We start from the raw sequence: 12,929 nt of genomic DNA on the forward strand, positions 1-12,929 counted from the left end.
TTCACAGGAACTTTAAGAAACAATAAAGAAGATAAGTTTAGTAATTCAGTAAACTAATTAACATAATGATTGATAGTTAATCTAAATTTTTCTTAAACGAAATGCAGGAATTACCAAATAAAAAAAAATTTATTTTAGATAAAGCCATACAATTATCTATCATTTCTTTTGGATGTGATTAAGTTGCTGGATACTGGTTTATCCTGATAATACTAAAGCAATTATACTAACGAATGCCCTATGAAGTTCAGGTTGCTTGTGAGAGGAAAAATTTGTAACGATTTCTTCCAATTAGAACATCTGTTCGAAATAAATGCTTCATACAAGTCTTTTTCTCTTGAATGACAAGGTAAAGGTGTTTGAATAATTTTGATGCAGGTTGAACAAAACACTTTGTCTTTCTCGCAGTCATTTAAAATCTATTCATGTTTTTCTTTCCAGCTTTGTTAAAATTTTCTCTTTTTTTGATGAACATGATGGCTGTTATGAACAAGAAGGTCAAGCCTGCTATGAAAAGATGGAGACTTGAAAAGTATTCACTACTTTTCTTTATTTTACAACATATAGCTTATTACTTTGAAGTCAATGCACTGTTGAACAATTCAAAAAATTTATTCAAAAAACTGTTTTTTAATTGGAACAGAAAAGATTTAAATATAGTTAAATAATCTGCAGATGTGCCAAAGTTATCCCTTCTGAAATCGAGAAAAAATCTAACAACACCAACATTTATATCACAAAATTATCAGCTCTCTATAGTTTTTGTAGTTGTATTTGTTTGTTTGCTTTTTGTTACTTTTTTAATGGTCTTAAACTTGAATGAGACTTATCAGAAGCGTGGAATTTCTGAAATTTCACAAAATAATTTTAAACGAGCTTGAACTTTTGAGCTTTTGTGGAAATATTTTTATTGTTCTTAAATTATTCCTTTTGTTCACGTTTAAGTATATAAGGATCCTTATTTTTTATTAAGTTTTGAACCCTTGATAAATTTTACTGGGTGGGGCTGAGCCCCAGCAATAAATTCCAGGATAGGGCCTGAAACCCTATACCCCAGCATGTTCTATGTCTATGCATTGTACTACATACTTTATTTTTCTAGTTTTGTCTGATGATTTATCAAATAAATTAAAATATTAAAGTTTATAAATCATGATTTTTAATAATATTAAAAATAGCATTGATATAAATAACATTAATAATATGGTTTTATAATAAGATTTTATATCAATTTCAAGATCAACATAAATTTTTTTTATTGAATTAAACCTATTGAGTTTATTTGAAAACAGAGTTTACGTTTTTTAAAAATTTAAAGACCAGAAGCATTTCCAAATATCGCGATTCGCGATCACTTAATTCGAGCCTTGAAACAGGAGAGTAAAGACGGATATATAGATATATACAGACAGCTTTCTCATAAATTTACATAATCTAAATATAAGACCATTAGCTATGCTTTAACTAATGACATCAATTCATTCCAAGAAAGGTTCTCAAGAAAGGTCAAAAACTACACATTGTGTTCACTTAAGTAAAAAGGAACTTGTCTTCCAATTGATTTTTAGGGAATAGTTCTTTGGATCCAAGCCTTCCCGGGAAGCGTGTGCAGCCACACCCCTTGTTTGTTTACGATTAAAGTAATTTTTTTAGACAAACTGACTACGGCAGTTCGCATCTTTTAAATTATATAGTGTTTCAAAAATTCGCGGCAAAAAGCTAAGCATATCTACTAAGAAAAAAAAAATCTTAAAAAAGGAAACAAAATTGTTAGGAAATATCAAGTTAAATTAAATAAACTAGAAAATTTAATAATTGAAAAAAGTAAATAATTTTTTTTTTTTTAATAAAATTTTTATAAAACTTTTTTATTCTATTTTTTAGAGTTGTTGAAAAAAACTTTATCTTTTATAACAATTTAACCAAAATTGAAAGTTTTGATACGCAATTTATTCATGTATACGCAATTTATTATGCACGCTAGAAATATAAGAAATTTTGTTAATTTTTTTCTTATGTTTATTTGTTTATTACATTTATTTGTTTTTACTTTTCGCTTTTAAAAACGTTTTTGCTATATTTGATGTTTTTTTCTTAATACTTATATGATAGGAAAATAAGAAAATAAACTGTTATTTATTTGTAAAAAATATCATTTGATTAATAAATTTTAGTAATGACAGAATAAGTTAAATAAAAGAATAACATAGTAAAGTAAATATATGCGGTAAATACATTTATTAAAGAATAATAAAGTTTCTTTAATAAATGTATTTACTGCATTCGATGCATTGTCTGGAATTGTTTTTTTTTATATTGCCCAATTTCCAATGTTAAAACAAATCACTAGAGATAATGAACATAATAATTGCTCTGTTTAAAAAAATGTATTTAAAACTTAAAAAAAAGTTTTAAATGGGCTCCAAAAATTTGTTAAAAAGTTCAGTATTAACAATGTGCTCACAAGATTTTGGAGCATCCTTTTATTTTTTTACATAAAAAATTTGTTAAAATTTTTTTATTTATTTACAAATAAATAGCTATTAGTTTTCTCGCTTTCCCGTGCATTGATAAACGCAGTAAAGTTTAGAAAGGCATTTGAAAAATAAATTTAAAAATTATCCATGTTTCTTGCGCAAATTATAAAGTATTTCCTTAATATACTGACTGAAAAAAGTCGCAAAAATATTGTATAAAAAATTTTTTTTTTGTTATATACTTACCTACTTTTTTCCTTGACTTGTATCAATTTTGGTAGTGGAAAATAACAAACGCACTAAAAATAAGAAAATAAAAAAAGCAAAATATTTAGGTATATTATCTTTTTTGACAATAATTTTCTTTTTTTAATATTCAATTATTTTAGCTTATTTAGATTTTCTATTTCGTATAGTCTTCGGTTCTTTTCTTCGAGTATTGCTGCTTTACTCTCTAGTTTCTTATAACTTTATTTTGCCAAAATTCTTAAAACGTTTACTATGTAAAAACGTGGTCAAGTTGTCTAAAAAATTACTGTAAGCATAGATAAAGAAGGCATATGACCTCACGCGTTTTCCGGTAAAGCTTAGGATAAGATATACCTATAATCAGTTTATTTGGAGCAACCATTGCAAAAGCAACAGCTATTTATTTTTTTAATAAATATTTATATTTATATTAGATAATCATAATTTAAATAGCTTTTATTAGTTATTGATGCTATGTATCAGTTAATTAGACAAAGAAATCAATAAAGGAGATAAGGATTTATAAAAAGTGTTTTTAGCTTTTAATACATAGAAATAACATTAAATAACTACTTTTGTTTTAATTGTTTTAAAAAAACATTGTTTTTAAAATATTCGTTCTTTTAAAATTATTAAGGGACTCCAGAGCATGTGTTTGTATTGAAGAAAGTATTTAAAAAACTTTAAACTAAACTTTTTTTAATTAAAAGCATTAAATACATACATAGAAAAACTAACCTTACTGTTTTAGTAGAAACTTGCTTTTACAATTTTAGTCTTGAAGCTTTTGAAATACATTTTCTACAAATATAATAATTCCTTTCAAGTGCATTTAATTTAAAAATGCTTCAATATTTGACACTATTGTAGACTTGAAATTTTGTTTTTTTTTTACATTTTTTTCAATATAAACACAATGCATTGGGAGTCCCTTTTAATATATATATATATATATATATATATATATATATATATATATATATATATATATATATATATATATATATATATATATATATATATATATATATATATATGTTTAATTTACTTTTAAGATTATAAGATATACCTCCCAAACATAAGCTTTGTTTTCTCTTGCATGATACTCTTTTTCATTAAGAGCTTCACCCACCATTTTACCAAACAATGAGCCTGCTTCAAATACACTTAGCGCAAAGACACCAAGACCAGCATTTGGTATTGAAGACTCTTGAATTATCATACCAGAGGGCAGAGAAAGCACAGCGTTAGTTTTTTTTAACTTTTCCATAGGATTGCCATGGGTTTTACATTTCCCACTTAAGCAATTATTGCAAGAAAAGCAAACTATAAAAAAAGTAATTAAACACTGCGAAATAAGTTTTTACAAATTAAAAGAAATTAAAAGTAATTAAAAACTGTGAAATAAATTTTTACACAAACAAAAAAATGACAATATTGACACCAGTTAAAAAATTATCTGATAAATAATAATAAAAATAACTTTAAGTAAATTCATTTTTTTTAATAAAAAAAAAAAAAAAGAAGAAAAACTTAATTTTTAGGGAGGTTTTAAAAAAATGCAAAATTAGAAGACACAGAATTTAAACTAATTTAGTTTTTAAGACACACTGATTTATAACAAGTTTATTTAAAAAAAGTTATTTGCAAATAAAAAGCAAAAAGAATAAATAAATCTCATTATACATTTTTGACATAAGTGAAGATTTTTTTTTTAAAAAACTTATCAATATTAAAATATTACAGACAATACTAAAAAAAGCAAAATAAATATTCAAAGGAAAGAGTGTATATATAATAAATTGATGAGTTAGGATGTGAGCAGGTTTCCATGTATGGAAAAGATTTGCTACAAAAATACAAAATGTTTTTCATACTTTTTCACCATTTTCTAAAAGTTTAGCACTCAAAAACCTAAAAAATATGCACAAAGACAAACCTAATTCAAAAACTTAATAAATTTCTAAGTTGTTTGAATCTTACTGTAAGATTCAAACAGCTAAACAGTATTGTTATTTTCACTAATAACTTCACCCACTACTTTCAAAAAGACTATTTTAACTTGTTGGATATTTTCTGGTATAAACAAAACATTCCATTTTGAAATGAAATTACAAACCAAGAATAAAGACAACAATGAATGGTTCGATGAAGAGTTGAACAATCTGAAAAAATTGCGCAATTATTATCATTTTGATTATGTAAAAACAAATGATTTATCAATTTTTTAAATGTTTAAAAAACAAGAAGAGATTTTATTAAATTAAGAAACGAAAAACTAACAAGCTATTTGAAAAAAAATAAGAACCTAAAAACTTTGATAACTAAAAATACTTTTATGATTTTTAGTTCATCAAAATTAAATCAACCTATGAAGATACTTTCTTTCCTGATTATATACTTTACAACAACAAGAAGGCCTACTCAAACATTGAAAAGCCATTGTTTTTCAACAAATTCTTTAGTACATTCAAATCTAATTCTGATTGTGTACTTAATGATTCTTATAACTTTATCAACAATCTTTTCAATAATCTTAAAATTTATATCTTAAGATAAAAATTAAGTTTCTTATTTCTTTCTTTTAATAAATGAAATCGTTGATGCAATTAAAAACTTGAAAGAAAAAGCAGCTGTGGTTATTCAAGTATTCCATCGAAAATTATTAAAAAGTCATTTAATTCATTCACTGATCCATTAATGACTATATTCAACAAATGTCTAGAAACAGGTAGTATTCCAAATGAATTTAAAATAGTAATACGCTACTTTATAAACAAAAAAGGTGAAATTCATGATATCAATATTGAAGTATTACAACAGTATCTCCACTAACAAAAGTGTTTGAACAAACAATTGCTAAAAGAGTAACTGCATACTTTGAACAAAATGATTTATTTAATGATGACTAGCACGGTTTCAGCTGCAATCATTCATATAAAACTGCATTGCATGTTCTTTTCTAAGCTAAGCAACTTTAAAAAACTCTTTCATTAATAATATTTATCAATTTCAGAAAAGCTTTTGATTTAGTAGATTCCAAACTACTGATTTTGAAGTTTACGTTACGGTTTTTAAACTGATGCCTTGAACTTAATAAGCAACTATTTTCAAAATAAAGATGCATATTCTAACGAAGAACAGGTTAATATTGGTATACCACAGGGTTCCATTTTAGGATCTCTTTTTTTTTAGTTTCGTCAATGATCTTCCGGAATATTTGACATTATTTGAATCAACATTATTTGCAGATGAAACAATACTTATGACAAGTGATACCAATATAAACCATGTAATAACAAAAACTTGAGTGGTACTATGCTAATAAACTTGACATCAATTGGGATAAAACTAAAGCAATGATTTTAATAAATAAGTATACATCTAAAATAATATTGCCAACATCATATTAAGTGATGAGTTCAAAATTGAAATAGTTAATAAATTTTCTTTGCTTGGTGTTATTACAAAAGTTAAAGATGCATATTTTAACAAATAACAAGTTAATATCGGTATACCACAGTGTTCCATGTTAAGACCTTTATTTTTAGATTTTCATCAATAATGGTAGATTGCTCTCTCTAGCATACTTAATCATTATAGGAGCACCACCACAAGTTAAGACAACAATATGTTTCTCAAAAGAAATGTTAAATTTTTCAAAATCAGTTATAAATAGATCAACCAAGTCAGATGCAAATTTTTTTTAATCTAACAAGATCCAAAAACTCTCACAAATCTAAGATTATATGGTTCATTTTCTTTAGCCTTATGTAAATTGATATTAACATAACGTTGAGGATCGGCAAATATTTGTTAAAATTTGAATTACAAAGTTTACTAAAAGGTGAAGTTGACTTCAGCTTTGACTACTGTGCCGAATTCGGCTTTCAGTTAAATTTGGTAACGATCGCAAAATTTCATTTAAGTTTCAGTTAAATTTAAAGGTTTTAAATTTTTTTTCAATTAAAAATTAAAAATAATTGTAAAATATTTCACATTACATGTATGTTAACCTGTTTCTTCGCGCAGCTGCCTTGTTTGTCAAGGTTCATGTTTTGGAGTTAAAGAGTTGTGAGGAGGTTGTAACCACCATTAAAAAAAAAAACATATTAGAAATAGATTTTTCTTACAGATGTCAATAACTAAAAAGTCTACTTTAGGCACAAAGTCTATTCATCGCTTATTAAATCACATTTATCGCTTTGAAAAATCCTCAAGGTAAAAAACAGGTGAATATTAAACTTAACAAAACGTTTCAAAGAATATTGTAAATCTGTCTTTCACAGGAAGACGTGCGATCGCGCGTCATTATATGACCAGGCAAATCACATTTTGCTTAGAGGATTTGACCGCGGTTATTTCAAAAAACATTTTAAAAACGCACTTAATGAAAAATATTTTAAATTCTACCTTAAACAAAATAAATTACATCAAAACTTCTTAAAAATCGTTTTTATATTTTATTACTTTTTATTTGTATATAATTTTTTAAATTTATTTTATATAAATTGTTTAAGTATGCATTTTTTTATAATAAACATTAAAAAATAAAAAAATTGTTTTGTTTTTATAAAACATGACATTCTACGACAACGAAAGTCTCTTTAACGATTTTTAATATGAGAATAATTAAAGTTAAAACATTTAAAAAGATAAACGAAATTTTGTTGAAAAAAAGACAAATGTTTTAGAAAGCCGTTACAATTAAATAAGTTTGATCTTAAATGCTTTTATATTATTGAAACTCTTTTTAAATGCAATTATATCTCTTTTTAAATGCTTTTATATAATCGAAACATTTTTTAATGAAGTAACAAAACACTTTTAATGAACTTTTATAATAAGTATTAATAAACTGTTTTTTTTTTACTTATATAATTATGTATTCTTTATGATAAATGTTAATCTTTAAAACATATTGAGAGATTTGCTTTTAAGTAATGCACTTTTCTTTGTTGCACTATTGTAATGCACTTCTTAGTAATCTTTTTCTTATAAAACGAACATCAAATTTTGAAACACCTGGTAAATTAAATTAAATAAATAACGGTAAAACTCTAAATAGTTGCGTGCAATCACACATCTTCCTGTGAAACACTGTAAATGATCTTGTTTATGTTTGTTTAAAAACATTAAGAGTTTTAAAGATTGCATAACTTAAATTCTCATCATTACTGCATTTTAAGATTAAAATTATTTTTTTTCGCAAAAATTGTTCTTGTTTTTTGTAAGCGTACATTTTTTGTTTTAACAAATAAAAAATTGCTTTGTGGGTAATTCCATATGAAATCATCAAAAAAAAAATTATTTTCGACATCCTTACATCTCAGAATTTGTTCATTTTTACCTCACTTGCGGTCCATATTAAAAAATAATAACTGCAAAAATTTTAGTTAAAAATACATATGGGTTCAAGATATATCATCAAGATATAACTAGATATATCAAAGAAAATCTACCTGATGTATCGAGTGTGAAATACTTTTCCAATGGTTGTGCAGCACAATTTAAAAATTAAATGTCATCACAGTAAAGACTTTGATTTAAACGCTGAATGGGTATTTTTTGCTACCAGTCATGGTAAATCCCCCTGTGATGGTATTGGTGGGACTGTTAAAAGAGTAGTATGTCAAGAAAGTCTAAAACAAATAACTACTGGGCAGATTTTAGATGTTAATTTAATGTACTCCTTTCGTAAAGCCAAAATAAATGGAATTTGTTTTAAATTATTTTCTAAAAATGAAATCAACCAAACACAAGCACAATTAGAAAAAAGATATTTTGGTGGAAGATCAGATCCAGGCACAAGGACGTATTAATATTAACCTACTAAATAATAAATAATATTATATTAGTATTAAACTACTAAATAATACCATAAAGATATTGATTGCTAAAATGTTTTAAAAAACATTTCAATATTTTTGGTTTTAAAATTTATGATTTTTAAAATCGTGAAATGATCTTAGTTTTGAGTGCTTAACTTTGAAATAAGAGGTAAATAATGAAAAAAAATTGTTTCTCAAACTTAAACTAAAAAAAAATTATGTTTTTAAATTGAACTTTAATAATTATCTATTATTATATCATTTAATGCATTAAAAAAAAAATCCAGGAAGATTAGAGGGGGATGGGCTGAGTTGGTCAGAGGCCCCTGACCCTCCCTTGGCTTATGACTATAAACTTTCTAAACAAGTCATTAAATAACACTATTTGATGTTTTATTCAAATGTTTTAAAAAATATTTCAATTGCTTTTGTTACAAAATTTAAATCTTTCTAAAAAGACACAATTTTTAAACGCAAATTTTAATCAAGTATTAGAGAGGCAATTGATGAATCTAACTTTTTTCAGTAGACCTAAGATAAAATAATGATATACAATTAAATTTTTTTATTCGGGATTTTGGGCCACAGTCTTTATTTTACCTCCAAAAACCATGAATTTACAAGTCAATAATTTTGAACAAAATTGGATAAACGAGGCATTTTCTGAGACAATCAAGTCTTGAGAAACTCTTTTTGGATTCGGCACGTAAAAATCTATTGGGGTACCAAATTTAAGGAAACTTCCTCAAGCCATTATGAAGATACTATATGTCAAAGTTACTCTGTAGTTGCTTCAGATAATCACTAAAGTCAGCATTATTTTAACTGACGATATCTCTGGAACCCATGTGTATTTTAACAAAAATTATCGCAGTTATTATTTTTTAATATGGACTGCAAGTAAGGTAAAAATGAACAAATTCTGAGACGTAAGGGTGTCATGGTCTGGATGATTTCATATGGAATGACCCTTGTTTCACTTGTGATTTATCATGTTTTAAAATGTGGTTAATTATGTGCTAAAAAATAATAGTTTTGGTTTATAAAAAATGATTATTCAAAAATGTACTTTCATCGATTTTACAAAATTTCTTTTTCAATTAAATGTTTTTTTTTAAATTGAAATTTGGATTTCAGTTAAATTCGGGGTACACATATGGCAAAAATTCATCATTGAGATAATTGACAAAATTTTTGTTCACAAAATTATTTTTGAAATTGAAAAAAATTTGTTTAAGAACAAAGAAGATGGTTTAAACATTATGTCAGCTTATCTTAGGTTCCAATTAAAAATTATCTTCAATTTAGCTCCAATTTAAAAGAAAAAAATCTGTAAGCTTTTTTAGTAACATTATTAAAAATTTCAAGTGGTTACTTTATTTTACTTTTAATATTTATTATAACAATTTCTTTTTTTAAATTAGTTAGTGGTTGTGATTAGTAGCGTATCGTAATTGCTTTTCACACTTTCGCGATTAGTTTTTTCTTAAAATAAATATTTTCGCGATCTGTTTTTTTTTTATTATTTTTTTCTATTTTTCTAATGTAGCTTATTTTTTTGACAATTCTTAAAAATAATGATTTTTTTTGGAGTTTTTTATTAGATATTAAAGTATGCCTTGCTAAGTTTATCTTTTGAATAGTATGATCATTTGCTCTCTTGTGTGGAGATTTTTATTTAACATAAAATGCTTTTAAATTTAAATTACTTTAAATCTCTGCGTGGAAGCCAATAATATTTTAAAGTTATATTTAGTTTGATTTACTAAATAGATAAAGTACATCACAGTAAATATACCTATAAAGTAAATCAAAACAACCAATTAATTTACTATAGTAACTAACAGTTATATATTTAATTTACTTAATATACTAAGAGACTTGCAAAAGTTAGCCATACAAATGTTTCTATTTATGTCTTAAATCTTGTTAACACATAGTATAAGCTTTTAACTAAAAATATTATTCTAACAAGGAATCTTTAATAGAAATTTGAAAAACTCAATTTTTTTATATTATCATGTTATTTAAAGCAATATCAAGATTAAACATTTTCTATAAATAGGCAAGTTGTTTTTAGGATTTTTTTAAAAAAATTCGATTTGAACAAAAGAATTTTAATCTTCTAAAATTCTGTAATTCAAACAATTTTCAATTAAAATTTGAAGTAAAAAAAAAAAATTGAAAAAATTTAAAGAATTTCAACACTCAATAATTATAAATTTAATTGCAGCAGCATCCATAATGCCCATTGGCATAGCAAAGATCATTCCTGAAAGTTAAACACACACACATATATATATATATATACATACATATATATATATATACATATATATATATTTTTATTTTCAACATCTTTGCTTCCAACAAGGCTGCAAGCAACCACTATTAGAGTTAAAAGTTACTGGAAGAGCAAGGTGAAGTTTATAGAGTAAAAAAATGATTGACAGACGATTTAAAAGATTGCAAATTAAATGAATCAGAAAAGCAGGATGAAGGAAGCTAACTACAAACTGATATTCAGGGAAAAAAAACAGGGGATAAGAGTTTTCAGAGAACTTAGGAACAGTCACAAAAAAAGATTGAGACTTGATTGAATAAGGAGTAACACGAGAACGAATTTTAGATGGCACAAGAGACGCTAGCTCTTTAGAGTAGTGCCTATTATAGTATTTGTAGAAAAGATATGGCAAACAGTATTCCATGCAAGGATGATTTGAGATTTATAGAAATAGAGAATGGAATCCGGAGTAAGAAAGTGCACAATAAAGAGATGCAACCTTAGAATATGCTAATTTTGTAATAGATTTGTAAAGTTAATTCTAGAAGATGAAGATGATAATGCTTGGCTGAAAAAAATCGGATTTTATCTGAAATAAAGTTCACCAGCCACTATGATCCCCATGCTGTAGCAGAAGTGAGATCTTTTCAAGCTCAAATGCCCCCTCCAAGCAATCAGAGAGTGTTGGCTTCTTATCAAGATAAGAATAAATGGTAGTATCATCAGCAAACAACGCCACCTTAGGTGTGAGAATATCTGGAAGATTGTTAATGTAAATTAAAAACAGTATAGGGCCAAGGATAGAACCTTGAGGAACTCCTGAAGTTACAGGATATATAGAAAAAGTGCTGTCCATAGAGGACAACTTCTATACTACGATTGGAAAGGAAGGATTCAATAATCTTAAAGATGTTACCAGATACATCGTAAGAAGAAAGCTTATGGAGAAGACCAACATGCCAAACTTTATCAAAAGCATTAGAAATGTCAAGAGCAACAGCCTTAACCTATCAGTTATTACCATTAACAAATCAGCAGTAGAACAAGAAGATTGAAATCCATATTGATGATCAGAAAGTAAGTTATTAGATTCAAGATGAGAGATAAAGTATTTGTTAATTAAAGACTCAAAAACCTTGTTTATGATAATAAGAAGACTAATGGGACGGTAGTTAGACAAATTAGATCGCTCTTCAGAATTTTTGAAAACAGGGATAACAGATGCCACTTTCCAGCAGGCTGGAAAACAAGACCCTGATAAGCACTTGTTGAATAGTTTTGAAATTATAGACAACAGCTCCGGAGAACACTCTGCAAGACTCTAACAGGTATGTTGTCCAGGCCACAAGCTGTAGAAGAGTCTAAGCAGAAAATCACTTTAGATACAGAAGCTGGATTGATACCAATGTCAGGCAATGGATTAACCTGTTTGTCGGCTGTGTCAGGTAAAACGCGACTAGAGGAATCAAACAATTCAGCTTTGTCTTAAGGTGAGGTGACAAAATCTGAACCATACAAGAAAGGTGGAAAAACAGATTTTTAATTATTATATAGAATGTTAAATCTTTTCTCTTCCAGTAACTTTTAACTTTAATTGAATTTTTTAACATTGACATTAACATTTTTCGTTTACTTAGTCAGCAAATTTGACCCTTTTAGGCAAGTCAGTCAGCAAATATAGACCTTTTTTTTAAGTCAGCAAAACTGTAAAAGCACACCCCCTGCCCAAGTGACACCTACTCACACTGACCCTGGAGGTAAAAAATGTTTTTTTGGATCAAATCTGTCATATCTTACAATAGTTCTTGGACTTTCATCTTCACTGACTCAACTAGCAATAGCCGACTTGTGTCCAACTTGTCTAAAATATAACCACAACTCATCCCCTGTAATAATACTTCTGTTTATGAAAAGGGCTAAATTTTCCTTACTTATTTTAACTCTATTCTATACTCGATTTTGATCAGTTAACTCATGGGGTATCCAACATAATATAGGGGCTTTGAGTATATTATATGTTGAATGAGGATTTTCTTCAATAATATCTCACACACATTTAATATTCTCAGCTGTATATGTGGTTTGAGG

General features: G+C 26.3%; 1 protein-coding gene across 1 annotated transcript in view; it reads right to left on the reverse strand.

Annotated features, from left to right (window-relative positions):
• Nucleotides 1-12,929, reverse strand: part of LOC100197076 (PR domain zinc finger protein 14) — a 49,899-nt gene that overhangs the window by 27,423 nt on the left and 9,547 nt on the right. Inside the window, exon 2 of the mRNA XM_065791161.1 lies at nucleotides 3,796-4,052. Coding sequence (XP_065647233.1) covers nucleotides 3,796-4,052 — 257 coding nt within the window. The remainder of the gene's footprint in view (nucleotides 1-3,795; nucleotides 4,053-12,929) is intronic.

This window comes from Hydra vulgaris, chromosome 02 (genome assembly GCF_038396675.1).
Source record: "Hydra vulgaris chromosome 02, alternate assembly HydraT2T_AEP".
NCBI lineage: Eukaryota > Metazoa > Cnidaria > Hydrozoa > Anthoathecata > Hydridae > Hydra > Hydra vulgaris.